Here is a 27,577-nt window from a genome sequence, read left to right as displayed (position 1 = left end):
AAGCCATTGGATTTAGAATATTCTGTGCTCTCAAAGCTGACACACCTATCTAATATACACTGTGTGTAATAGTGGATGTGTTTAACCAGCAAATATTCTCAGCACCTGTTAATTCATTTTTTGTCTTTATTCATTGTAGAGTAACGTAACTACTGTTTTATTTTATGTTATTTTTTTACTTTATAATCTTGTTTGTTTGCAATGTACATAGCCAAGGGATTGTCTTTGTTCATATTTGTTTTAAAGTTAATTAAAGTTTCATTGTTCATACTATTTGTTTTGCGTGTTTGCCCTTACTTTACCACAGGAGGCAACAGCCACGCAGTCAACTTTTTTTTTTTTTTGTAAATGTGATTGGCATTGACACCAGCCGTTAAGAGGACTGCCGAACACCTACCCTTCTTTTTTCCATCACAAGTTATATATATGTATTTCAGGAACTTTATTTTTGAAAGCTTCTTTTTGTAAACAGTAATTGTTTAACTGTGATTGTCATTAAACAAATTCTATTTTATATCCAAAAATCATAACATTTTGTAACAATTTTAAAATTGCAATAATGTTTAATCTTCACTACTAAGTAAGAAAATTTGTAATGTGTTACTGAGGCAGCTGATTGAGAAATCACACCTACCTTCATTAGCTGATGAAAAAGGAAATTCGCATAATGGACAGTGGATGCCATTGCAAGAGATGTCATTCAGGTAGTGATGTTCCTTGTTAAAAAGGTGAATGCAAAGGCCGTCACCACTGGGTTCAGAAAAATTGTATCTTGCAGCCCAGAATGGCGTGTCCATTGGCACAAGCTCCCCTGATGAATACGTAAATTGGCTCGTGTGGTTGTTAAACATGCCATCCAGCCAGTAAGATGATTCGGTGTCTCCTGTGTAAGATCAATTTGTTATTCATAGGAAATTATTATAAAATGCGAAACTTTTTATTTGATTCTCATATTTATTTTGGGATACAACAAAAGGCATGAAGTAGAAATATGTGGCAAGAATATGTTTTTTCTAAATAATTTGATAGAGCCTGAGAATGCAGGCCATAACATCATAACATTTGTTGGATACCATATCAAATGTTTAACCAGCTCACTAAGTGCCGTTGTTTCGTATTATGAAATCCGATCAGCTTGACATCACACATTTGCAAGTTCACAGGGAGAATCCTAAATGAGAGAATCAATCACCACCTTTCAATGAAGAATCTTGTAAAATCGACATAACATGGGTTTGTTAAAAAATAGATCCTGCCTTACAAACCTGCTCACATTTTTAGAAACGATAACCAGCTCCTCAGACAAATTACTTCCGGTTGATGTAGTATACATGGATTTTGCTAAAGCCTTGGATAAGGTACCATATGAAAGACTGGCAAGGAAATTACATACATATGGAATAAATTGAAGAATACTAGAATAGAAAAAACAATGGTTAACACAAAGGAAACAAAGAGTAATGTTTAATGGGAATGAATCTGACTGGGGAAATGTGCTAAGTGGGGTACCACAGGGGTCCATTTTGGGGAAACCCTTTTTGGCACATACATCAATGACATAGATGAGAGTATTACAAGCCACATCATCATATTGGCAGATGACACTAAGATCTATGGTAAAGTGGGAAATGATGATATTGAAGCCTTACAAAGAACTCTACATGAACTCCACAAATGGTCAGAAGACTGGCAAATGCTTTTTATTATTGACAACTGCAAGACCCTTCATGTGGGGCATAACAACCCACGCCACGACTACCAAGGTAATAACATAACATTACAGCAGATAGATGAAGAAAAGGACCTTGGAGTCAAAATTCTCCACTCAATGAAAGTTGCACAGCAGGTAGGGGAAGCAGCAACAAAGCTTACCAAACCCTTAGAATAACCAAGCGTACCTTTGACTTTAAGGAAAAGAAGGTAATGATTCAATTTTATAAATCTCTGGTGCGCGTCCATCTGGATTTCTGTATCCAATCATGGAGAACTTATCTTCAGAAGGACATAGCTGCTCTAGAGAAAGTGCAACACCGGGCAACAAAAAATCATTCCAGAATTAAGTCAATTCACGTATCAGGAACGGTTGAGGGCCTCAGGGCTAACAACACTGCAAACCAGGCATGACAGGGCGGATCTCATTGACATTTTTAAAATACTGAACAGTTTGAAAGATGTTGATCCGGACAATTTCTTCAAAAGGTCAGATACAACACAAACAAGGAACAACGGTTTCAAGCTCAACAAGCTACAATGTAGGACTGAGAACAGGAGATGCCTTTTCACCCACAGGGTTATAAACCCATGTAACCGCCTAACCGCCGAAGCCGTAAATGCCAAAATTCTGTTAAAATTTGCATTCCAACTGGAAAATATCATTAAGGCAAATGAGGGAATCTTCGGCAAACCGCCTGCTTTCTGTCCTCGTTGAGGCCACTAGTGTTAGTGGCCCTCATGTAATTCAGGTAAATTATTTCAAATTTTTACAAAATATAACTGTTCATGCCAGATATCATTCATATTATCCATATTTAAAAATCTTTAAATTGCCTTTTTCCAAGTACTTAGTAACTTTCCCTCCTTTGTAATTGCTGCCAATGGGACACCAGTACTAGCATGGGGGACCCAAAAATTGCCGAGCAGAGTGGAATGAAGTAGTAATCTCAGGTCGTCCTCCTTCCGGCCAGCTGTCTCATCTCTCATGGACCTCTAGACCTCAGCACTGCTGAATCTCGCAGCAGGACACTAACATGTAATGAATGGGGTATTACAATCTGCACCCTGGGACCACTTTAACTCATCTACTCTCAGTCAAGAATTTAAGTGAACAACCATTGAAACACTGGGGAGGATAGGTACCCCTAATGACTCTGCAACACTTGCTATGACTCTGCAATAGGAATTACATCGGCAATGGCACTGTGGGTTTGAACAACACTGTGGAACATGGTTAATCGTCTGGTAAGACTGCCGGCGCAAGGGCTCATGCCTGCTTCAGACGAATTCGGAAAACATACCAATTCACCATAATGTGTCCCTACAGCGTATGTTTAATGTAAATTCAGCTCAGTATCAGTCAAGGAATCATATAAGTAGAGAGAACAGAAATTGCTTCGTAAAACACATTTAATGAAATAAATATCACACAAAAAATAACCAGAATCTCATCAACTGAATGACTTGAACAAAGCAGTCCTACTACTAGGCTGTGGTAATACTGGATTGAAATAGAGTTATGTTTTTCAGACGCTCCCAAAGGACAACAAACATTGAGGAAAATATTCTCAGAATAGTGTTATGAGTATTTTCTATGGAGTTTACAAGAGTAATTAGTCTCCCATCCCTTAAATGCCTCCCAGGCGCCATAAAGACGAGCTAACGTCACCAACCTGCGTCGCCACTAGCAATGGCTTTCATTTGATTAGCAATGACTTTCACTAATTGCTTATAAATTATGGCTTAACTTAGTGCTAAGGTATTAACTAGAATTAATAAGTATATTATTGATCAAAAAATTTAATTAAATAAACTAGCGTTCCTTTAAACTCTCGGTTGAGTTAGGAAGGAGAAACACCATTAACCTCGCTTCCTGTTGTTGCTGCTCTCGCCACGTCGGAGTACTTCAGTGTTTACCTCAGAATTATGAACTATAAGCTTTGCTCTTGATCATACAACTGATAAATATTGTACAAGGACATTTAACTCTACATAGTAAGTTCTGAAGTATTGAATAGCAAGAATCAACATTAATATAAATATAATCAAGTATAACAAGGAGCAACTGGCCTCGAGACAGGAAGCCACATGTTCACAGCTTCAAGAAATAAGATAGTGGCATTGTGCTCAGCTCTGCAGATGGAGGATTGAGTTGACTAGAAGAAAGTTAACTCGGGCACCCGTTCTCTACAACAGCCAAGGATAGTTGTGATTGTTTCATATGTTATTAATTTAACTGTGAAGAGGAGGCACACCAGCTAGCTTTCAACTGTGTGCTGGAGGGCAAACTGCCAGTTCGGGTGCACGAGGAGAATGCACCAAAATCTCATTCGTTTACTATATACCGAAAGTTTACATTGTTGGGTGTCATCGGACAGTAGATGACACCAGCTGTCAGAAAATGAAACGGTGGCCGCCGTAGCAATTTGGATAAAGAAATTAAACTCATTGGAAGTATATATTACAGGAGTAAAGAACGGTAAACCAAGTTTTTAGAGTCAGAGGGAACTCTGGCCGTTTGCGGTCAGAGAAAGCCAGACCGACTTGCCCCCAATCAGCTTAACCCCCAACTCCATAATACAGGATTTCTGTCATCAATTGATGATTGACGATAGCCCCCGTGGCCGGTTCAAAATGATGCATAACGTCCTGTACATATACCACCGAATCCACAGTAGCCACAAACACTGTCGTATCATCTGCCTACCCACACACATACTCAGGTCAAACCCGTTGGGGAGACGATAGAACCATTGGTCCGCACCGCCCGAAACAACGGTTCCTGAAATATTAAATACAAAAGCATCGACAGGAGGCAACCTTACCGAACCGAGCGCCTAATGGCAAGCAGAGCACTAAAGAAGCTAGTCACACACACCTGACTACATCACTGCGCATGCAACATGCGCACCCAACCTATTTTTTTTTTTTTGAGATATATACAAGAGTTGTTACATTCTTGTACAGCCACTAGTACGCGTAGCGTTTCGGGCAAGTCCTTAATCCTATGGTCCCTGGAATACGATCCCCTGCCGCGAAGAATCTTTTTTTCATCCAAGTACTCATTTTACTGTGCCTTAAACAGAGGCTACAGTTAAGGAATTGCGCCCAGTAAATCCTCCCCGGCCAGGATACGAACCCATGACATAGCGCTCGCGGAACGCCAGGCGAGTGTCTTACCACTACACCACGCAGACTGTAAATTACCAGGAGACAAAGCCAAGCTTCTCCATAAACCGCAATAAAAAATCAGTGGTCTCACGGTCGAAGGCCTTAGACCAGTCTAGATTGACAAAGCTGCTGCTCTCCTGACTGCAACACACAGACAATCATATCCCAGACCAGGTTGTTGCAAGTGACCAACGACCTACCCGGTATCCCACAAAACTGTTCCCGAGAAACCAAGGAGGCCACCACCAACTGATAGTGATTTGCTAATAACTTCGATGTGATCTTGTAATCCTTAGAAAGGCTTAAAAAAGCATCGCACAATGCCAACCGATTGGGACCCCCGTCAATCGCATATGCAAAAAACAAAACTGGCCCATCTCCAAGAAATCAGCCCCAATAACATCCCCTCAGGACACATAAAACTCTGCCGGCAGCCCATCAAGCCCAAGCATCTTGTCCTTCCACAAAGACTGGACCACATCCAAGACCTCCGTACGACCAACTTCACCCTCCAAAAGCGAACACTCCAACACCGACAACTTAGGAGAACAAAACCCAAGAAAAAAATCCTCCATACCCCAATCCCCCTCCACCCTCTTATCAAGAATTTTATGCTACCGCCGAGCATATAAAGGTAGACCATCCGTATTCGACAAAATCGAACCATCAGGCATACGGAGACTAGTCAAAACACTGATGCACTATCTTCCTTTTCCTTACGAAGCAAGTACTGTGAAAGACGTTCCCCAAACAACCGTTTACTCCACCATAGCCTGGATCTCCACCCCCATGGCCAGCTCCTCCCATAACCCACGAATCTGGGCTTTACACAACAAAATATCTGCAAACCTTTCACAACCCCTATTTACCAACCCATACAAATACGACAACCTAGCCTGCAACACATTCAACAAGCGAAACCATTCCACCGACTTCCGCTTCGCCATAGAAATAAACCTCACCCTTAAACCAATCCCACCAAGTCAAAATACAAGGAAAACTACTTATCCGTTCAACGAACAAAACACACCGAACCCGAACCAATTCACGGACGTTGCAACACTGCAGTAAACTGCAAATGAGTTAAAACCAGCCCTTCCAACCCGTTCATAGCTTCGAACCCCAACCTCAACAACCACCATACAGTAGTCAGAGAAAGCAACCAGAACTGTATCAAAGGAGTACACCGTCCCTCTCCAACTTATGAACATAAAACCTATCCAACCGAAAGCTCGAAGTACGAGAGACAAAGGTAAAGCCCCCCTTCCAGAGCACCCCCCTGAATCACAGCTGCATATCTAAACCCACAACAACGCAAAGTTTGCACTACTGCAGTTGACACGTTAGCAGGCATCAGTCTACTACAGTCCTGCACTGACTACACAGTTTAAGTCACCCTCTAAAGGCCATTGACCTAGTATTATGTCGCAGAAAGTACAACACCTCACTTGTAAAGGAAACCTCCCTCTACCACCGCCGCCGGGCAGAACCGGAAGGCTCATAAACATTTAACAAAGGAATAACTGATCCCAAATACGAAATCCGCACAAACAGAATCCGGCCATCATCATCCATCTCCGAATACAGCACCGAAATCAGCGTTTGTTTGAATATGAGAACGAGTTTACCCCTTTCAACAATCTGGTAGGGTTCAACAAAATCCTAAACTCATCAGCTAAGCCCTGCAACAAGCTTATATCACTGACATTATGCTCCTGGAGAAAAGCCTCGTCCACCTTCTTGCAAGGAAGCATCGACACCAGACCCATCTGAGTGGCCAGAGAACGAAGTCCATTGACATTTAGGGAGGCAAAAATAAGATGGCGAGCCATCGGAAAGGAAGAGGGAAGCACAACGATCTAACTAGCGGGCGGCGGGAGCCCCGATTGCAACGGAACATCACCCAGGAAATCACCAACAGAACCAGGCAGAACGAGGGGTCTCAAAGAAGGGGAATCACCCAGAGGCTGGGCAAGCACATCCTTCTTCAACATCCGCAAGTCACGACCCTTGTGACCACTGGCACCAGGCTTCATAACCTCCCACCTCCACCCCCACACTGGTTTTGATTGTTGCCGCCGGAGGCGGCTAGTTTAATGTGCATCCTATACACATCTTATGAGTGGTAATGCAAAAGGATAGGGCAAAAAAGGTCTTTATCAGACCCCCAACGGAGATTATTACATTAACAATTTCATCTATCCTTCACACCTTATAATTACAGTGTCAGCTAGTTACAGAGAATGTTCTATTTCAAGAGCTATGTATTTACATTAAATCATTATACATTTATGGTAGGTCTTATCGCTGATACATAATTGTTTGAGCAACGGAGATATTACAGAGTCATAGGGGTTATTATTATTAGTAGTAGTAATAATAGTCTTGTCATTATTAGTCATCACAAAATACTACTTGTTTCTTAATCTCATTATGTCGTTTATCTACTTGAAGCGAAATATGGATACAATGCAAGGATTTCTGATGTTTTATCCTTAGTAATTAGGTGGTTTGCCATTTCATACAGTGTGAGTTTAGATTTAGCTCTAAATGGCTCAATTTTACTACAGTCCAAGTTATAGTGTTCGAGTGTGTGTCCCTGTCTTTGTGCACACACTTTATACGTTACTTCATCTAGATCCTTATACAAGCTAAACTGCCAGAGATACCTGTAGCCAAGTCTTATCAGAGCTGTGACAACGTCTGTTAGTCTGCTGATTTTGTTACTTGCCCCATACACATGTTTTACTTGACACATTTCATTGTGATAAACAATGCACCTGCTTGTTCCAGTTTGCAGTTGAGTTCAAACTGCAGGTGAGTTTGCAGGTGAGCTTGTTCCAGTTTAGCTGGTAACTGCTCACCGGGTTATTATCAAGTTGGCGGGGGAGGAGGTGTACCGTGCGTTCCTCCGCCGTTACGAAGGGCGTTCCTCCGCCGTTACGAAGGGCGTTCCTTGTCGCTGCCGGATGGTGCCGGCTCTGTGACCATTTCAGACCGTAGTGGCGCCCTGGCCTACGTGAGTGTGCATGGGGCGCCCTTTGAGTTTCCCGAAAATCCACTCCGGCGTTACTTCCAGCAGTTTGGCGCGGTCGTCAGTGTGCGGGGTGCACATGCTGTCCTCAGGGAGGTATAAGGGTATGCAGACGAACATTCGTACCCTTGGGATGCGCCTGAGGTCTGACATCCCTTCTTCGTTCTGGCTTCTGGGATACTACGTCTGGGTTTACTATGCCCGGCAACCCCGTACCTGCTTTCGGTGTGGCCTGTTGGGGCATCAGGCTGCCGGGTGCTCGGAGGCTGCTGTCGCTCCTGTGAACCTGTTCCGGGAGGATGATTTCCCGCCGCTCCCTGTTGGGGGTGGATTCCGTGGGCGAGGATGTGGACGTCCCATTGGCTGCTGCGGCTCCCCCTGCGTCGCCCGGCAGTCCTCCTGATGGTGCGGGTCCTCCTCCGGGTGTTCTGGTGCCGTTGTCTGATCTTCCTGCCCCTGTCGCTGTCACAGCTGCTCCCGGGGGTCTTCCAGATGGTCTCTGCGTGTCGTCAACGTCTTCGTCTTCCTCGTCTCCTGCTGCTGCGTCTGGCCCTGCGCCCTCGCAGGGTGTTTCGGCTGAGCTGGGTGCTTGGGGGGCTGCGGAGCGTCCTGTTGTGTGCGGCCCGGTTGCCCCTGCGGTTGAGGCTGCTGCCGTCATGCGACGGGCATCGGTTCGCACGGCTTGTGAAGCCCGAGGTTCTGGGTCAGCCTCCGGCTCTGAGGATGTGCGGCCGGAACCCAAGCGGTCCTGGCGTTCTTCTACTGCTTAGGCTGATGTGGAGGATTTCGACGCCAGTGGGTCTTCGGGCGATGATGCGGTGGATCAGGGTGCTTCGCGCTCTATGTCGATGGTGGTTGCTGACGTCCATGTGCCTGCTGATGACGATGATTGTGCTTATGATTCACCTCCTGTTCTTTCTTCTGCAAAAGGTTCTCCACAGTGGGGGGTGGTCGCTCATCCGCACGTAGGTGGTGTGGGTGCTGGTGCGGGCTGCGACCTCATGCTGTTGCTGAAGAAGGATGCTCTGCGTGGGGGGTCCCTGCAGGTGACGCTTCCGGTGGTTGCCGCAGAGCCCTGTGGGGCTGCCAAGGAGGCTACCAGTGCGCTACCCGTTGCCCGGCCCCGTGGGGAAAAAGCCCCTTCCAATCATCTTGGCTTCCGGCGTGGCGTATGATGGGAAGCAGAATCCTTTATCATTTCATTTTGCTGACCGTGTGCAGCCTGTTCCGTGGTGCCCCTCGTCCGTCTGTGTTCCGCAGGCTCGGTGTTTTGTTGTGGGTGTGCCGGACTTGATGCCTAATCCTCGTACGGCTCATAATCACCCAGTTCCGGATAACATCATGTTGCTTTGGGAGGCATATTGTATTCGTTTCCCGGCGGCAGAGTGGCCGGAAAAGTATGAGGCTATTGAGTAGTTTGTGTGCTTGCTGTGTGTTTAGTGTGTGAATGGGACCTGTGGTATGTTTTGCTCTGTGTTATATTTATTGTGCGCCCTTCAGGCCGTTGTTATGTTCAGTTTTCTCATGATCCTGTTTATAGTATTTCTTATATTTCTTACCATGCTTTGCGTGTAGCTGAACCTCTCACTGATCATCTGTTACTTTGATTGTAATGTTATGTGCCCCTCTGGCTATGATGTTTGCCCTTTTGTGTTTTGTGCTTGTGCCTCTCCTTTTATTTCGTGCACGGCCGGTGGTTAGTTGTGCGTGTTGTTATTGTGCCATGTTTGGCTTGTTTCTGTTTCTTTACTTGTTGTATATTTTTATTTATTTTTTTGTTATTTATTATCCTTATGCTTTCCCTATGTATTTTGATGTTTGTTTTGTTTTATGTGTTATTATGTTTTGTGTATTGCTGTCCTGTTTACGCTATTTTCTCTTGTGTTCTGTTGATGTTTGCTGTTTTTTGTACTGTGCTGTCGGTCCTTATGGCCGGTGTTTTTTTGTTTTGCTTAATTTGTTTTTTCTGTTCTTTTTATTGTACTTATTGTCTTAAACTTGCATGCTTGCATGTAAAATAAAAATAAATAAAAAACTTCAGTGTTGTCAATAATTTCGAGTACTAATAGTATTGCTACTAATTCAGCTTGGGCTCGGTCCTTCAGGCCGGTGCTTGTTTGTTGTTGTGTGTGTTCCTATGTTTTGTTTTCTTGATTGCATGGATTGTTTGTTTCTTATTATTGTATATTTTGGCCTCTCCCTTTGTGTGTTGCGAGGCGGTTGGTTTGGTGTGAGTGTTTTTATTCATGTTTTGTTTCTGTGAATGTACCTTGCACTGGTGTTTTATTATTGCATTACATGTTGTGCTTGTTTGTTATTTTTGTTTTGTTTGTTGTTTATTGTGCTTTTCTTGTTGTGTTTCATGTTATACATCTTGATGTTTGTTTTGTTGTATACTGTTATGTTTTATAATGTTACTGTGCTTGCTTGTTTTGACATTGTTTTATCTTTTGATGTTTACTCTTGCATTTCTCGTGTTTGTACTTTGTTGTCCTGTGCTGTCGGCCCTTCTGGCCTGTGGTTTATTATTTTGTTTTGTTTTGTTATGTTTTCTAATGTACTTTTATTGTTTTTATTGTATTTAAATTGCATGTGTTACATGTAAAAAAAAAATCAGGTTGGATTGTGGATGCCCAGTTACTAACTCTTATATTCCTTTCAATTGTGCTGCCATCGGGCTGATGAGCAATAACAGCACTTCCTGCCCTTCCTGTAGCTGTATTGAGTGATCCGTCAGTGTATATTTTCTGTACGATGTTGGTTTTAATTTGTGTGTTGTGAATGTATTCCAGGGTGCTTAATTTAGCAGCAAGCTGAGCAGGAGGGTTGTTTGTGATTAGTTTCTTGGTGGGGTATGCAGGCGTCAGGATGACAAAAGGTACTATCTGCCAGGGTGGAAGGAAATGCTGTACTCATTCATCTGTACATACATCGTGCAGTCCCATCATTTTAATATGAGTGACTGTTCTTTGAATCCATTTAGACTCGCTGGTTCCATTACGTATGTGTTTTAACAGTTCAACTGACGCAATGTTGCTTTTGTTATCACGCAGAAGCTTCAGTCCCATCATAGGTATATTTAATTTTTTTTGCTTATTGAGAACTTTGGTAGTTATAGGACAGCCAAGTATAATTCTGAGTGCTTCATTTTGCATTTTTTTTAGTCTATCAATACATTTGCTATTTTGCAGGACTAAAGTTGGTGCATGATAGTCTATATCAGAGACCTTATATATGCTAAGTATATCATTTTTGCTATTCTAATATTAACACCGTATTAGGGCTGTACTCCACTACAGTTGTGAGAGCCTTGAGTTTGTCTCTACATAGTTGATGTAACCTACTGACTGCAGTTAAGGTACAATGGACAAAGACACCAAGGTATTTGAAAGAAGATACATAGTTTATTGGTATATTATTTATCTTTAGTTTTCGTGGTCTACTTTCGCAATTACCAATTTGTCTGTTAAATACCTTACTTTTAGCAGCGTTGACTACAAGACAAAGGCTCTCACAAGCTTTATGTATAAAATTGAAGATTGTTTGCATTTTGTGGTGGGTTTTAGTATGTACAAGGATGTCATCGCCATAGCTTATAGCTAATGTTTGCCGGACTAGTTGGATTAATTTAGTAAAGCATTAATTAGAACATTAAACAAGGTAGGACTTAGTACTCATCCTTGTGGGGTGCCTAGTTGCATTAAGTTAGTTTCACTCTTGTAGCCTTGGAACAGTTCAGAGGACTTCCGGTTGGTAAGATAGCCACGTATCCATTGTAATAACTGTCCAGCTATATCCATTCTTGCTAATTCATACAGAATCACTTCCCTATTAGCAATATCAGAAGTATTTTTTAAATTAAGAAATGTTGTGTACTTGTGCCTTCTATCTCCATGCCCAGTGACATAACTCGCATTAAACAATTCTAATAATGTATTACCGGGTACACGATGTAGTAATCTGAGAATATCATAGCTGATACCGTCCTCACCAGGAGCAGTGCTACTGTCCCCGGAGAGGGCTGCATCCAATTCATAATCTGTATATGGAACGTCACCTTCATCATGCTGCTTGCTTAACAATGCTTGTTCATGAGAGCATTTCTGCCTTTGAACTTCGCCTGCAATTTCCCCCTAGTGTTAGATGGTAATATTCAAGAGCTGGAGACCTGATTTTGTAATTAACTGATTGTTTCTGTAGCGGATTTGGATGTGAAACTTGTCCTACTATTGTTACCAATAATTTTGCCTTTCAAGGCTTTACCCAGGGAAGTATGTAGGTAAAATCCGCTAACAATAAAATCAGCAACAGTATGTAGGTAAAATCCGCTAACCCTCTCATTCATTGTGTCTCAGTTCAGTCATTCTCTTCCTTGCCACTGTAAGCGCGGTCTGAAACAGTTTTAACATTTGAGGTGTTCTTAGACTCTTATATTCCTTACCATTATATATCTAACAATTGATTTAAGTTCTTTCAGTTTAACATCGTCATAGTACTGGTTGTGTCTGACCTGCTTACCGCTACGTCTTTTCGTTTGGTGTGACTCACTATGTTTGATGGACTCATAGATTTTATTCACGAGGTCATCATAAAACCGTTGTACATTCTCAGGCTCATAATTGTTTTACCAATGTTTAATGCTGTCTATAAAGATTTTTTCTTGCTCTTTTCTTACTGTTAGCCTGCGTCTACTTAGCTTAGTGCCAGGTAAGTCAACATTAGCCACGTGTATGTTAGCTGTTATGGCTAAATGGTCAGGCATTAAGTCAGCCATAATATCAGTCTCATGAGTTGTGTATGACAAGTTAAAGTCAATGCACCTATCGAGCACTTCTCCATATATTTGCGTTGGCTGATTCTTACTGATAATTTGAACTTCATCATATGCATCGAAAAGTACCAACAATCTTCTACCGTTGGTGTTTGTGAGTTGATCCCCTAATTGTTTGCGATTAACAATTAGGGGATTTTAACAATTAGGAGATCATCTCACAATTGGTATTTGTGAGTTGATCCCCTAATCGTTTGTGCTTACCATATGTCAGGACGGCAGTCTCCATGTCTCAGAGGGGTTTTAATACTCATAACATTAACAATGGATATCTACACTTGAGAGCCTTGACGCTTAACACTGTCTTGCTATCATTTGTGCCCACTTTACCAGACGAACATATCTCTCTCTTATCTCCTTTGCCTCTAATTACCTTGTCAATCACCGCTAGAACAAGCCAACAAGTTGGTGGAATGACTTTGGTGCTTTCTTGAGATGGATTTATGTTCAGCATTCAAATCCCCAATTAAGATTGTAGGGTCAGTATGTGCAAAATTAGGTAGGTGTGTATACTAGAAGAGGCCAGTAGGTGCATAGGCATTTAAACATTTAGTGAACAGTTACCAAGGTGTACCAGGATACCATGATATTGAAAGCTCTCTCGTTGTTGAGCGGGAAGCGGCTCATATGGCAATGATTGTTTAACACACGTATATTTTGATCTGGGATTATAACACTGATAACTTGGCAGATTCTGCGGGGTTTTACCTGCGGGAATTAGGGTTTCTTGGAGGCAGACAATATCTATGTCTTCAGTCATAACTTTATGATGGAGGTCAGAATACCGTTTTCTGAAAGCAATATTCCAACTGAGTATCTTGATGACACTGTACTTGTTTTTATGAGATTGAGTGGTCGCCATTATTCCTTACTTTTACTTTAGCAGTCTGCTGTTTTATAAAATATATTATATTCCGATACTCTTTGTAGTGCTTTATTACGGCGTTTTTTCCCATATCAGTCAGCTCATCACCTTTCACCAGATCTCTAATACCCTTCTAACTGAACCATCTGAGATGTGGTGTGTGCTGACCGAGGTTATCCACGTCCGGTTCCACTCCTGCATTATAACTACAAGCATTCACTGGTTGCGATTTCGACTTGATCACAATCACTTGCATCATCTTTTTCACTGCTAATTTCCTTCCAATAACTTTTATCAGCACTTGTATTCGCTTCATAGTCTCCAACATTTTCATTACAATTTTAACTCTCATTAGAATTTGGTTCCATATCATGAACAGTTGCATTGTTATCCGCATCTACAACACTTTTATTTCCCATATTGAATATTTCCCCTCTATTCATAGCACACCGCGTCGATGAGGCTGGAGTGTGGGGAGTGGTGGACAACCCATTGGACATAAGCCCAGTTGCTGTGAGGGCTGAGGTACCCTCAGTCTGAGTCCGCGCAGGGGTACTCGCTGCCAAGGCACTCATGGTGGTACTCCGGGTTGGTATGGCCTACATTAATAACGCTTTCAACACTCACAAATTCCTGAAGAGTGGTTATCATTGTCTTTTGTTGCAAGATTTCTTTCTACTGTATTCATAAGCTCAATTTTTTCTGTGCCTGATCCGGGCCCCTCGACCAACATGTATTGCTACAGACTGCAGCTGTGTCACTTGGGATACCGGCTGTGGCATTGGGGTGGTTGGGTAAGGTAGGGAAGTGTGGCTGAGTGACTGGTGGTGGCACTGTAGGTGAGCCAAGGCTGTTATTCGTGCCCCCTGCTAGTGTACCCAGAGCAACCCGTCTTGGCCAGAGTGCGGTGCTGTCGTTATGCCAGGCGGAGACTCCGTCCAGATGACAGTTGGCACACTTCATTTTAACTGTTTCACCCGTTGAAGTTTTAGCATCATAAACAAATGTTGCATGCTTCCTGGCACAGTGGCCACACCGCTCAAAATTCCAGCAGTTTCTTGCAACGTGATTCCACCGTTGGCATCTGTAACACCTGCGCCTGGGAGGGTTATACTCCTTTATTGTAAAGCGCCGAAAAGCATTCGGGACAGTAAATTTGTCCGGCGGAGCCTCGTCGCTGGTCCAATGGGCGAGAATAACCTTTCTGCCAGTTGTTCTCTTTGCACTGATAATGTGCTCAAGTTGTTCGAACAGTTTGTGATCCTGGTAGGAGACAAGCCCAAAAATGATGACGTGTGTCAGGTGGGTATCAGCAGGCGGTGGAGGTTTACACATTATTATACCTGCAAGCTCATTAGTACAAACATATTGTACAATCTCCTCTGTAATGAACACGCAGACATGGTTTGCATGTTCTTTTGTTAACAAATGCCCACCACCAGGGTGTTTTTTGGCTGCCGCAGCTAACTATGCTTATTTCGTTACAGTATCCATGTCCAGGGAAAAATGAAGGTAGATTGAATAAATCCACAAGGGCCGTGACGAGGATTCGTACCTGCGTCCAGGAGCATCCCAGAATGCAGATACAATATATGCATGAATACATGCATGCATGTAGAACGTTTGCTAAGAGGTCGGGGCACAAGGAGCCAGGCCTCTCTCCTCCACAGGCACTGCTAGGAACGCGCCTGTTTCCAAGGTCACACAGTCCGTGTTGAGATTTCTTGCCAAATGTATATTTCTTGTCTCGTATGAAACACTTCAGTGTGCACAACACACCTGAGTCCAGTGCAATAAACAAAGCAAAAGATACACAGACAACGTACTTTAGTAGTTAATAGTAGGTATAGAAGTGTCTTTAAATTACAGATACGCTTGGCAGCGCTGTGGCCATTATCTGGCACTGTGCATGCCACCTATGGTATCTGACCAGTGACTTTCCAGTGTCATGCTGATACTTAATTCATTCTTACACAGTTAATAGTTTCAGAAGTATATTCAGCTCAGCACTGGCATTAGTCATATCAGCAAAGCTCTGCGAGGAGTCCGCTTTAGGTCAGTATAGCGAGGTGAGGATATCCTCGCCTCACTATATACAAGTGCCAGATGGGAAACGCAATTTTCTTGAGCAGGGTGGCTGGGGCACAGTTCACGTGTCTGGGCCTGAGACCAGTGCCTCATTCCTTGGCCAGGGCGCTAGGCTTACAGCTAAGCTAGGCTGGCCGTTGCCTCACATGTGGAGGGCCCCACCAAGAGTATCATCATCCACACACAGTTATTTGTATGACCTGTTTAGACTGTCACCGGCACGGCATCAAGGAGCATTCCAGCGAGTCTTTCCTGAGTGTCTGCTCACCTCAAGGCCGTGTATCCTCAGTTATTTGAACGATCCACGAGCACCATATTTGGCGTGACCCCCTCAGGGTGACGGCTGAGGGAAGCTGTGTGTGTGTAAGAGATGAACACTTACCGGGTGTATGGAGAGTGTGTCGACCTTCAGTGAGTCCATGATTGTCAGCCATCCCCCCGCACGGGGGGATGGCTGACAATCCTAAGCCGGCAGTGGGGCAACTGCTCCCCGCTCCTGTTCCACGACAAACACCGCCTCCACCACCCTTCCTTGTTCTTCCTCCATCAGCTCCACGGCGTCCTCACAATCATGGACGTGCAACCGCACAGACCTCTTCTGGCATTTCTGGTCAGGCACCAACGTAGACAGAAGAGACGTATCCTGAGCGCGGCGTGGGGGATGCACACCTTCCACATCAGAGGCAAGCGGCAACGCCACCCGAACCGAGGAGGGAACACCCACCTTTAGTGATGCCAATGGGGTAGCAGAAGCACTGGACACTCTCTACAGCATCACAGGACATCTCGAGGGCACCTTCCTCCACCACCACCACCAGTGGCATACTGTAAACCTGCACTTTCATCTCAAGCAGGACATACAGCCATGCAGGTGGAACAGCATCCACACATACCTGCCGACCGTCGATACCCTGTACCACAGGACGCACTAACTCCCCTGCACCCGTAACCGGCGCACTCTCACACACAGGCCCATCAGGAGGTAGGTTGGGAGGTAGAACAACACCCGCCACAGGATCGTCTAGGGGCTTGAGAGGCGGGAATTCTTCCTTACGGAATAGATTAACCCTGGCGGCCACTTCCACTGTACAAGCCACCAGTATGTGACCCGGCAAACCGCACCTAAAACACGTACATTGCTGGCCTGCATACATGTAGTGCAAGGTAAATCCCATCTGGGTGAGTGACGATGGAACATTCCTGTCCATGGACATCGTCAGAGTCCTGCTACTGGCGAGCTTACCCTGACAATAGCCTGCATTGACCTTGTTCCATCGTATGGAGAGCACCTTCCCATTTTCAGTGTTTACAAGACGGTCGACGGGTGAGGACGTCGGTCCGCTGCTCTCGTTTCTCCTGCACCCTTGCCAGGGTAACACCTCTACAACATATTGCATTCTATACATTTCCCTCCCCCCCCATGCTGGGCACTGAGATGGAGAATCGCTCAACAGAAGAACTGGCTACTCCCCACGGCAATATTCACATGGACACAGACTCAGAAAGCAGCCAGCCAGTAGGGGAGAGTAATTTTCAAGAAGTTCTAACCAAGGGACAGAAGAAACGGAGAAGACAGGATGTGGGACGTAGTGTTGACAGTGATAGTGTTCCTAATGGAAACAACAAGAGAATGAGGGACGACGCTGAGACTGATCAAACCAGTATCGACGAAAGGACAGGACGATGTCAGGGAGGTGAGGGTTAGCGGAGGTGGAGGCTTCTCTTCCCTGCCTCATGTACACTGGCCTACCACCACCAGCTGCTGTGGACAGTCAAACGTGGAAGAGAGCGCCGCAAGTTCGAGCCCCTGCTGAAGGAAGGTGTAAACAGACCTTACTTAACGGTAGGTTCTACGGAGGCATTTGTGTTTCTTACCCAGCAAGTATGATGGAATTGTTATGCAAATATCCGAAAAGAACGAGAAGCTGACGAAGGTAATTATCTAAAAATACCCTCAGATTCTAGACCACGAATTCATCCTCGACGACCAACGATTTGTGTGGGCCAAGCGTCACCTTATTAAAGGTGAGGCTAGGACTCAGGTTGTTGCTCTAGTGAAAGGTGAAGTTCCCGAGAGTGTTCACCGGGAGATCACCGGGGCTGGCTACAGGCATGTAGCAAAGTATGTAGAAGAGACCATAATATGCCTGCAATGCTGCAGATGGGTGCATAAATCCTGGAGCTGTCAACATGATCCACGATTTCGTTTCTGCGGAAACTCTCTAATGTGTGTAGAAATTGACTTAATCTGGGTGAGAAAATAGTTCCCAGATGCTGCAACTGTGGGGGTGTTCACAATGCCAGCTTGGCTGTGTGTAGCAAGAGGCCGAGTATGGATGTTCCCCGGCCGGTGAATGTTACAGAGCAGGCAAGAGCTCTTACCCAGACACTGGGAGCACAGCAGAATAGTCTGCCCCATACAGCACCAGTGAACCGAACGAATGTGTGGGTAAAGAAGTCACCTTTACTTCATCAGGCTAAAGCAACAAGCAGCCACACCACCACTCAGGACTCCGGCAGCGACAATGTTACAGTGAGTGAAGTGGTTACTGGGACTCAGAAAGACGGCCACAATGTTATGGTCAAGGAGGTGTGGGCTGAACTAAGAAAAGTTGGTGAGTTCCTTCGAAATCTTGGACAAAGAATCGAGTCCATCGAGGCGAAATTAAACGTTCAGGTGAAGATCAATGAAAGTCACAAAACAGTGAAGGAAAGTAAGTCAGGAAATAGTGGTTGAAGACAATAATGCTACAATGAGTGGTGAAATGAAGGAAAGTAAAGTGTATGTAATTGATGGTAGTCGTAGTGAAAGGAAGAACTCTATAATTAAACATAAAATGAAGGAATCATTTGGGCCAATAATGGGCATCATTGGACTGAAAAAATCTCTTGAGAAACGCAATGTTGCTTTTATCTATGAAGTTGGGAGATATTATACAAGGTATGGCTATAATTTAGTGAACTTATTGGGGATGACTTAGAAAGGGAATTGTTTAATAATGTATTATCCTTGACCGAAAATGTTGTCATGGTATGTTAATGTTTAAGAAACAGGGTTACAGATGTTCATTGTTATGTGATGGGAAATGATATTGATGTTGTAGCTCTCCAGGAGACAGGGGATAGGAATGAAGGCTTATTAAAATTAAATGGCTATAAAGGGTTTCACCTCTTCGCCGCAAATAACATCAGAGGGACGTCGATTTATGTTAAGAACTCCATACCAGCAGAGTTAGTAGAACCCCCCGTCAAAAACGTAAGGTGTAGAGAGTGTCTGTGTTAAATTATCATTAAGGGAAGGGGAATTTATTGTACTTAATTTGTATGTATCCAGGAACTGTCGACGCTCACTATCTACCTGACTGCATTTATACTAATCCTTCACTGTTAATTGGGGACCTTAATACATGGCACACAAGCCTTGGGTCAGTGGGTAGTATTAATACTAATGGGGTCAAGTGGTTACAGTTTCTACAAGATCATCCAGATACCTGTCTCTTGGGAAACAATGAACCAACTCACATCAGGTGAGGACAGCTTGACTATGCCTGCATTTTAAACTCTCAGGGGATTATGGGGAAGGCTCGGGTTGTTCGGGAACTACTTAGTGACCAGTTTGCCTTGAAAGTTGAATTACCACTGGGGAAAAAAACAAGTCCAATTTCAAAGGAAAAGACTAAATATTAATAAAGATATGAAAAATTATTTTATTCAAAATATGGGAGATTGGTATCAACAATGCATGCCGCTCTGCGTTGATAGTTTTTACGAGGACATGGTCGAAAACCTAGATAAATTAGTACAGAGAGAAAATAACGGGGGCAGGGGTAGTAAGATGCATGGAACTAAGAAATTTAAATATTCCAATGATCAGCAAGTTAAGGGATGGGAGAGAATCCTACGGAGTGCACATAAAGAATGGTTAAAAAACGGAATGAGGGATGAAGAGAAAAATACAGTGTTGGAAGTGGCTAGGGATGCAGTCAAGTGAGGATGGAGACGCGGGACAGATACTGGCAAGACTTTGCTCAGTTCATTGGTAATACTAAGAACCTTAAAGACATATGGAGAGCAGTAAATAAAATCTGGGGTTGTAAGCCCAAATTCATTGCTCACTCAGATCCTGGGAAGGTTGCTAATGAGTTAGTAGATAAATGGGCAAGTGCTGCTGGTATGGAGTCCTTACCTGCAGACACGAGAGTCACCATTGAGTCATGGCAAAATATTAGAAATGGAATAACTTTATGTGCTTTAAATACAAGGTCTGTAACATGCACTGAGATAACTCACGATGAGCTACTGGATGCTATAAAAAGTGGCAGCTCTACTGCTCCGGGAAAAGATGGAGTAACGTATGACATTCTTAATTATTAAGCCGGTATGAAACCTAGTCCCTTACTTGATTTGTTTAACATGAGTTATAGGGAGGGAAAGTTACCAAGAAAATGGAAAGAGGCGGTCATCATTCCTATCCCTAAGTCAAACGGAGGCTACAGACCTGTCTCCTTAACATCCTGCTTTTGTAAAATGATGGAAAGGATTTTGTTAAATAGGTTACTCTACCTTGTAGGTGATAACATGTCCAATAATCTCTTTGGTGTTATCAAAGGCAAAAGTACTGCGGACTGTCCTTTAAAGTGTTTGTCTAATTATGGATGACAATTGTAGAGTTTTTGTTGATCTACAAGGAGCATTTGATAAAGCCAATGGGGAAGTAATCTTATACGAATTAGCCAATCTGGGAATAACAGGGAGATTGCTACATTGGATAAGGGATTATCTACAAGGGAGAAAAGGTCAGGTGTATTACCAGGGATACATGTCTGAGAAACGGAGGTTTCAGTTAGGTACCCCCAAAGGGGAGTTTTAAGTCCCACTTTATTCAATGTATTAATGAACATATTAGCATCAGAGATGTATTCTACAGGGGTCACGACGATCATATATGCTGATGACATTCTTATACAAGGCACTTCTGGGAACAAAATACAAACTGCTCTTAACATACTTGGTACAACCTGTCACAAGTTAGGCTTAGTTATAAATGCAGACAAAACCAAATATGAGTATAGGAAACGAAGAAATATAACACTTACTCTAAACGGTGTGGAACTGAACCGTGTTCAGAAGTACAAGTATCTGGGCATGTATGTTGGATACACATGTGAGAGTAAAAATGCTGAAATAAATCATATCAGCACCTTATGTAAAGCCCGTCTACATCCTCTAAAAGCATTGGCTTTTTCTGGTAAAGATGTTGGAGTACCTATCTTGCGGATGTTATACATAAGCACTGTTCGGTCCCTGATAGACTATGCAGCATCCGTTTTGTCTTATACAGGGCAAGGCAGAATTAAAAAAAATAGAGCTGATACAGAACAAGGCTATGAGGGTTATTCTTGGATGTCAAAGAAATGCAATGATTGAAATAATGAGAATGGAATTAAATTTACGGAGTGTGTATGATAGAGTCCGTGACATTAACGCTAGAGTATCTATTCGTTTCATGTAGAGAAAAGGAGGGGATAATCTGTTTCAGAGTGTTCAGACCTGCTTGAGTGACGTACACACTGCCAGGAAACTGAGAGAGATATGCTACATGAGGGGATTAGCTCATGATCTCAGGAAATACGATGTACTTGACTGCTGGAAACCCTCTCGACAGTGTAATAGGTCTGCTACTTGGAAAGTACAGAAAATAGACGTCGAAACTGAACCCCTCTAGGTGAAAAAGATTCATCATGAACCGGGACAATTACGGTGTTTGTTTGGAAGCAGGATATCACGGTTACCAAGAGGCAATTGTTTACGTGTATATTGCGATAGGTCGGTGTCGGAGGATGGCAGGGCAGGGTGTGGTGTCCTAATAAGGGAATATACTGAGTTTGGGACTATGGACAGGATAATTGAACTCCGACTTAGTAATTATATATCATCCACACAAGCTGAACTGCAGGCCATTCTGGTGTGTTTGGAGGAAGTACGTCATAACGACAGAGATGGTTTTGTATTTGTCGATAGCCGAGGAGCGCTTGATTCCTTAAACAGTCGAAATCCAGTCTTCATGTCCATAGTTGAGGATTGTAAGAAAAGGATAACTGAGATACAGCTGAAAGGTCACAATGTGAAATTCATGTGGATTCCATCTCATGTTGGAATAGTGCTCAACGAGGTGGCGGATGACTTGGCCATACGCGCCACATCAAAACCACAAGTTGACATCGAATGCGAATTCATAATGAGACAAATAAGAAGCAAACTCAAAAATATTCAGGCACAGGCAGAACCCTGGAAACACAAACCGTAACTGTCTCTATTTTCCGCTTGTTACAACTTGTAATAAAGTTGTCATATCTTGGCTTAACATGTTTATGACGTATTAGAACGTTGTTACAACTTGCTATATTGTTTGTTATAACTGGTTAGGAGGTGTTAAAACTTGTTCGAAAGTTGTACCAACGTCGTAGTTTCGGTGTGTGTTTGGCGGGAAGTGGCGAGGAGAGGTATAATGTATGAGGGAAGTCAAACCATGCAACACTACATGTAAGTGAGTCAAAACACCCATTTCACTTATGGTAAAAGGAGAAATGCTTGGATTGACTCTGCACATGCGGCTCAGGCTTGGGTACAAATATTACTGGGAATATGGAATAGGTGTTCATGATAATGACACTTTTATGACTTTTTAAGTCAAAAAAGTATTTGTGCGTACGTCCGATACCATACTACGCGTGTAAAGGAGGAATTGTATATGTTTATCTCTCAGAATGTTTGGCAATATGTTTATTGTTTGTGATGTGTGTCTATATATGTATGAACACGTTGTACTGAACGGGGTGAGAATAGCTTGAGCTACATCATCCCTTTGTGTGTATTTTGCCACAATAAACTTATTTCAATTTCAATTTCAATTTCCTATATTGGCTAAACAACCGGGTCAACAACAAATCCCCCATTTTGAACGAGGTACCACACAATGCCACATAAGTCATTTTCACACTAAGGTCCACCACTCGCACTGTGCCTGCTCTGTCAGGCATAGGGAATGAGTGTCCCTCACAACGGTCGATGAATTCCTGGAACACTTCCTGTAGCAGAAATTTCACCAACTCGGCGGTTGCGAAGGAGCTGAATGCCCATCACATCTTCCAGGTTGACATGAAGCACCTCAACCGAAGCCATCCCGACCGCCGTATGGTCCACTGATGTAAAAACTTCCAGCCCATCCAAAGAGGACCGCTTAATAGGAAGCAATGACATCCCCATCATGATGCAAAACTGTACCCCACACCAGCAAGGCACCACGCACAGGGCACAAAATAAGCGCCCAACCACCGACTTCACGCCAAGCTCGTCGACTGAGGACCATATAGGGGCACGTCCGCACCCTCTGGCGGCCAGCAGCAAACTCCTGATTTCGGACTAGTGAGCGAATCATCGGTTTCCCTGTGTTTGGCGCTTGCTTATGAGAGTTTAAACATGTGACTTAATGACATCCTTATAAGACCCAGAAATACAAGCAATTTCTTCTACACAATATATGCCCCGCCTCTGCAACCTGCATAAACATAATAATAGTACTAGAAATAATAATAATAATGATGATAATAATAAATACTCATACCATATATCGTGCAAGCTGCATTAAGCTCTGGCTCTATACCTAAAACTAAAAAGTTTTCTCTCACCTACTGTTCTAATCATATCCACACTTGACCAATTGCTCACGTGTATCTTTCCGTTGTTTTCCTTGTCCCTTGTACTGCAAACCTTTGGTTGTGCCTGCGACCGTCAGAGACTCCTGGGGACAGAGTGGCCTAGTTTTGATACACTTGAGGAGCTATCATGGCTCACGTAACCTATGCAAGGGAGACATATTTCCCTCTCCTTTCTTGCATCGCAATACCAGCTCTTAGACTGATTTTCATATACCATCGATATTATTAGTGAAAATTTCATTATTTGAAAAGATAGTTTGGTCTTCATTGATGAACTTGTAGAACTAGTGAACAATGTAATGAGTGTGAGTCGCAGTAAATTAATTCTATGTACAGGATGTAGCATGCTCTTGATTGGTTGGTTCAGCAGAGGCATCGCTTCTTGCAGGTCGGCGTTCAATTCCCAATGGTTCGAGTGGCTGGGCACCATTCATTCACTCCGCCCTATCCCAGATCCTTGTTCTCATATTCTTTTAAGAGTTAAGCGCTTATTCTTCAAAATTACCTAAGCTTCCGAACTATAGCAAAAAGGAATTTTTGCTTACCATACCAAAACGTGTCAGTTTTTTCTCTATAACTGTATAGGAATAAATTATTTATTAATTTAGTCAACATGACCTCACACAAGGAGTAAACATCAATCAAATGTCATAGAGAAGGAAGATTAGAATCTATTCACCTACCATCAGTATACAGATAGTCCATGATGGCTTTCAGTTGCGTGGCAGTCTTGATAATGGCCAAGTTCCCCCCAAAACCTTGACATAGTGCCTGGGCAACATCACGGGTGTCATTCTGGAAGTTGACAAACAACAGACACAGGTCACCCAATTGCAGGTAGGGACAGTCAGGTTGCTCATCACTGTTTCTTGAATGTTTTTCAACTCCGTCCAGCACTAAACCTACAAATATGACGTTTTAAGTTAACTTTCATGTCATCAGAAGTAAACTTTTCCACTGCACAAGTAAGAATGTTAACCCACTTCAGCTTGTATTTTCCTTACAATACAAGACTTACAAATAATTACATTTTTACTTTTTCTCGAAAAATAGTTTTGTGTTTATCTTAAAGCCTATCAACCCCTGGAGGCCTTTTCTCGAAAAATAGTTTTGTGTTTATCTTAAAGCCTATCAACCACTGGAGGCCACAATAATAATTTAATAAATAACCGTCAATATACTATAATCCAAAACATTGCCCATCCGGGCTCAAGAAGGGTGCCTCTTTAGTACAAGCTTGGAGTAGGTTCCTTAGAATGTTTTCTGGTATGTCAAGAGGAGTACAGGCCGGATCACGATACACTCTGTCCGCTATCAACAAAAATCAACAATGTGGATGAAACAATCGGGATGATAGCGGACAGAGTGTATCGTGATCCGGCCTGTACTCCTCTTGACATACTAGAAAACCATCTAAGGAAACTATTCCAAGCTTGTACTAAAGAGGCACCCTTCTTGAGCCCGGATGGGCACATGTATAAGCAAGTAGATGGGGTCGCCATGGGTTCTCCCCTAGGTGTCCTGTTTGCAAACTTCTACATGGGAACCATCGAACAGAAGGTCTTTGTCGACATGAACTTGAAACCGACCATATACTGCAGGTATGTTGACGACATTTTTACACAGGTACCTGATGTCAGACATCTGCAGGAGCTGAAAGAGGCATTTGAGAGGAATTCTGTGTTGTGCTTCACTTACGAGATGGAGAAGGATGGGAAGCTGCCCTTTCTAGATGTAACGGTCACGGAAAGGACCGGAGGTTTCCTCACTGCTGTCTACACTAAGGAAACAAACATAGGAATGTGCCTAAATGCCTACAGTGACTGCCCAGACAGGTACAAGAGGAGTGTTGTTAACGCTTATGTCGACCGTGCTCTCAGCCACAGCTCAGGATGGAAGCAAGTCGATGAAGAACTCTGTAGGGTAAGGCAGGTCCTAGTCAATAACGGCTTCTCCAAAGGTTTCGTTGAAGACATCATAAGAAGGAAGGTGAAACGCCATGCAACCTCTGAAGAGACAACCAACACAACACCTTTACCCCCTATTAGACTATTTTACAGGAACTTCTTTTCCACAGCTCATAAAACGGAGGAAAGGGTCCTGAAAGATATTGTTAATAGAAACGTTATCCCTACAGACAAAAATCTGAAGATACAATTGACGATTTACTATAAAACCAAGAAAACTGCCAACCTACTCATGAGAAACTCTCCAGACACAAAGCAGAACTCTTTGAAAGAGACCAATGTCGTCTATGCCTTCAAATGCCCACATGGGGACTGTAAGCCTCTAAGAACTCTGTATATAGGCAAGACAACAACATCTCTTTCCAGGCGATTAACGATGCATAAGCAACAGGGCTCCATTAAGGAACATATAATCTCTTCCCACAACCAGACCATCACCACAGAAGTCTTAACAAAAAACACAGAAATCATCGATAGATACAGCGATAGCAGGCGGCTTGATATCTGCGAGGCACTACACATTAAGAAGTCAACACCAGCAATCAACAGCCAATTAATGCAAAACTATATTCTACCCACTTCAAAACTCAGCACCAATATAGAAGCATCAAGTAATATGGGCCAATAGGCCCTTTGCATTTACTTCCATTCTTCCCCTTTAACTTTACCCAATATTACCCAATATTTCGAGTTCTATCCTGTGCTGAAAGTTTGTTTTCACCTCATCCAAAACTGTTGTAACATATCACCTCACCCAAATGCAGGTATAAAATGAAAAGCCGTTAGAATTATAGCATAGTAAGAAATCTGTTTAGTGTTTGCAGGTTATAGTTGTGTGTGTGTAAACTAAAGTCTTTGAAAATGTAATAAGTTATTATGAAACGCGTTCAAGTGTCATGTCAGACTAGAAATAAAAATGAATTTTGGAGAACTGATTTTTCAATTATCATCGACAGTGAAAAGAAACATAAGATATAATGAGAAAATTCGTGTTAGAATTATTAATCTTACTTTTTCGGTCATATTTAATAATATATGTCTACAGGAAAGACTGCTACCAAAATATACTAATACATATATATATATATATATATATATATATATATATATATATATATATATATATATATATATATATATATATATATATATATATATATATATATGTCGTACCTAGTTGCCAGAACTCACTTCTCAGCCTACTATGCAAGGCATGATTTGCCTAATAAGCCAAGTTTTCATGAATTAATTGTTTTTCGACTACCTAACCTACCTAACCTAACCTAACCTAACTTTTTCGGCCACCTAACCTAACCTAACCTATTAAGATAGGTTAGGTTAGGTTAGGGAGGGTTGGTTAGGTTCGGTCATATATCTACGTTAATTTTAACTCCAATAAAAAAAAATTTACCTCATACATAATGAAATGGGTAGCTTTATTATTTCATAAGAAAAAAATTAGAGAAAATTTATTAATTCAGGAAAACTTTGCTTATTAGGCAAATCGGGCCTTGCATAGTAGGCCGAGAAGTGAGTTATGGCTACTAGGTACGACATATATATATATATATATATATATATATATATATATATATATATATATATATATATATATATATATATATATATATATATATATATATATATATATATGTCGTACCTAGTAGCCAGAACGCACTTCTCAGCCTACTATGCAAGGCCAAATTTGCCTAATAAGCCAAGTTTTCCTGAATTAATATATGTTCTATAATTTTTTTCTTATGAAATGATAAAGCTACCCATTTCATTATGCATGAGGTCAATTTTTTTTTATTGGAGTTAGAATTAACGTAGATATATGACCGAACCTAACCAACCCTACCTAACCTAACCTAACCTATCTTTATAGGTTAGGTTAGGTTAGGTAGCCGAAAAAGTTAGGTTAGGTTAGGTTAGGTAGTCGAAAAACAATTAATTCATGAAAACTTGGCTTATTAGGCAAATCGGGCCTTGCATAGTAGGCTGAAAAGTGCGTTCTGGCTACTAGGTACGACATATATATATATATATATATATATATAAATATATATATATATATATATATATATATATATATATATATATATATATATATATATATATATATAACTGAAAACTCACACCCCAGAAGTGACTCGAACCCATACTCCCAGGAGCAATGCAACTGGTATG

At 42.4% G+C, this 27,577-nt stretch overlaps 1 protein-coding gene across 1 annotated transcript in view; it reads right to left on the bottom strand.

Moving 5' to 3' along the window:
* The window catches only part of LOC123774867 (macrophage mannose receptor 1), a 94,366-nt gene that overhangs the window by 56,352 nt on the left and 10,437 nt on the right, over positions 1–27,577 (bottom strand). Inside the window, exons 3-4 of the mRNA XM_069316544.1 lie at positions 24,104–24,322; positions 635–883 (exon numbers count right to left, since the gene is read on the bottom strand). Of these exons, the coding sequence (XP_069172645.1) occupies positions 635–883; positions 24,104–24,322 (468 nt within the window). The remainder of the gene's footprint in view (positions 1–634; positions 884–24,103; positions 24,323–27,577) is intronic.

Source organism: Procambarus clarkii, chromosome 84, assembly GCF_040958095.1.
Source record: "Procambarus clarkii isolate CNS0578487 chromosome 84, FALCON_Pclarkii_2.0, whole genome shotgun sequence".
NCBI classification, from domain to species: Eukaryota; Metazoa; Arthropoda; class Malacostraca; order Decapoda; family Cambaridae; genus Procambarus; species Procambarus clarkii.
The sequence above is the reverse complement of the archived record's forward strand: the minus strand, read 5'-3'. Positions and strand labels throughout refer to the sequence as shown.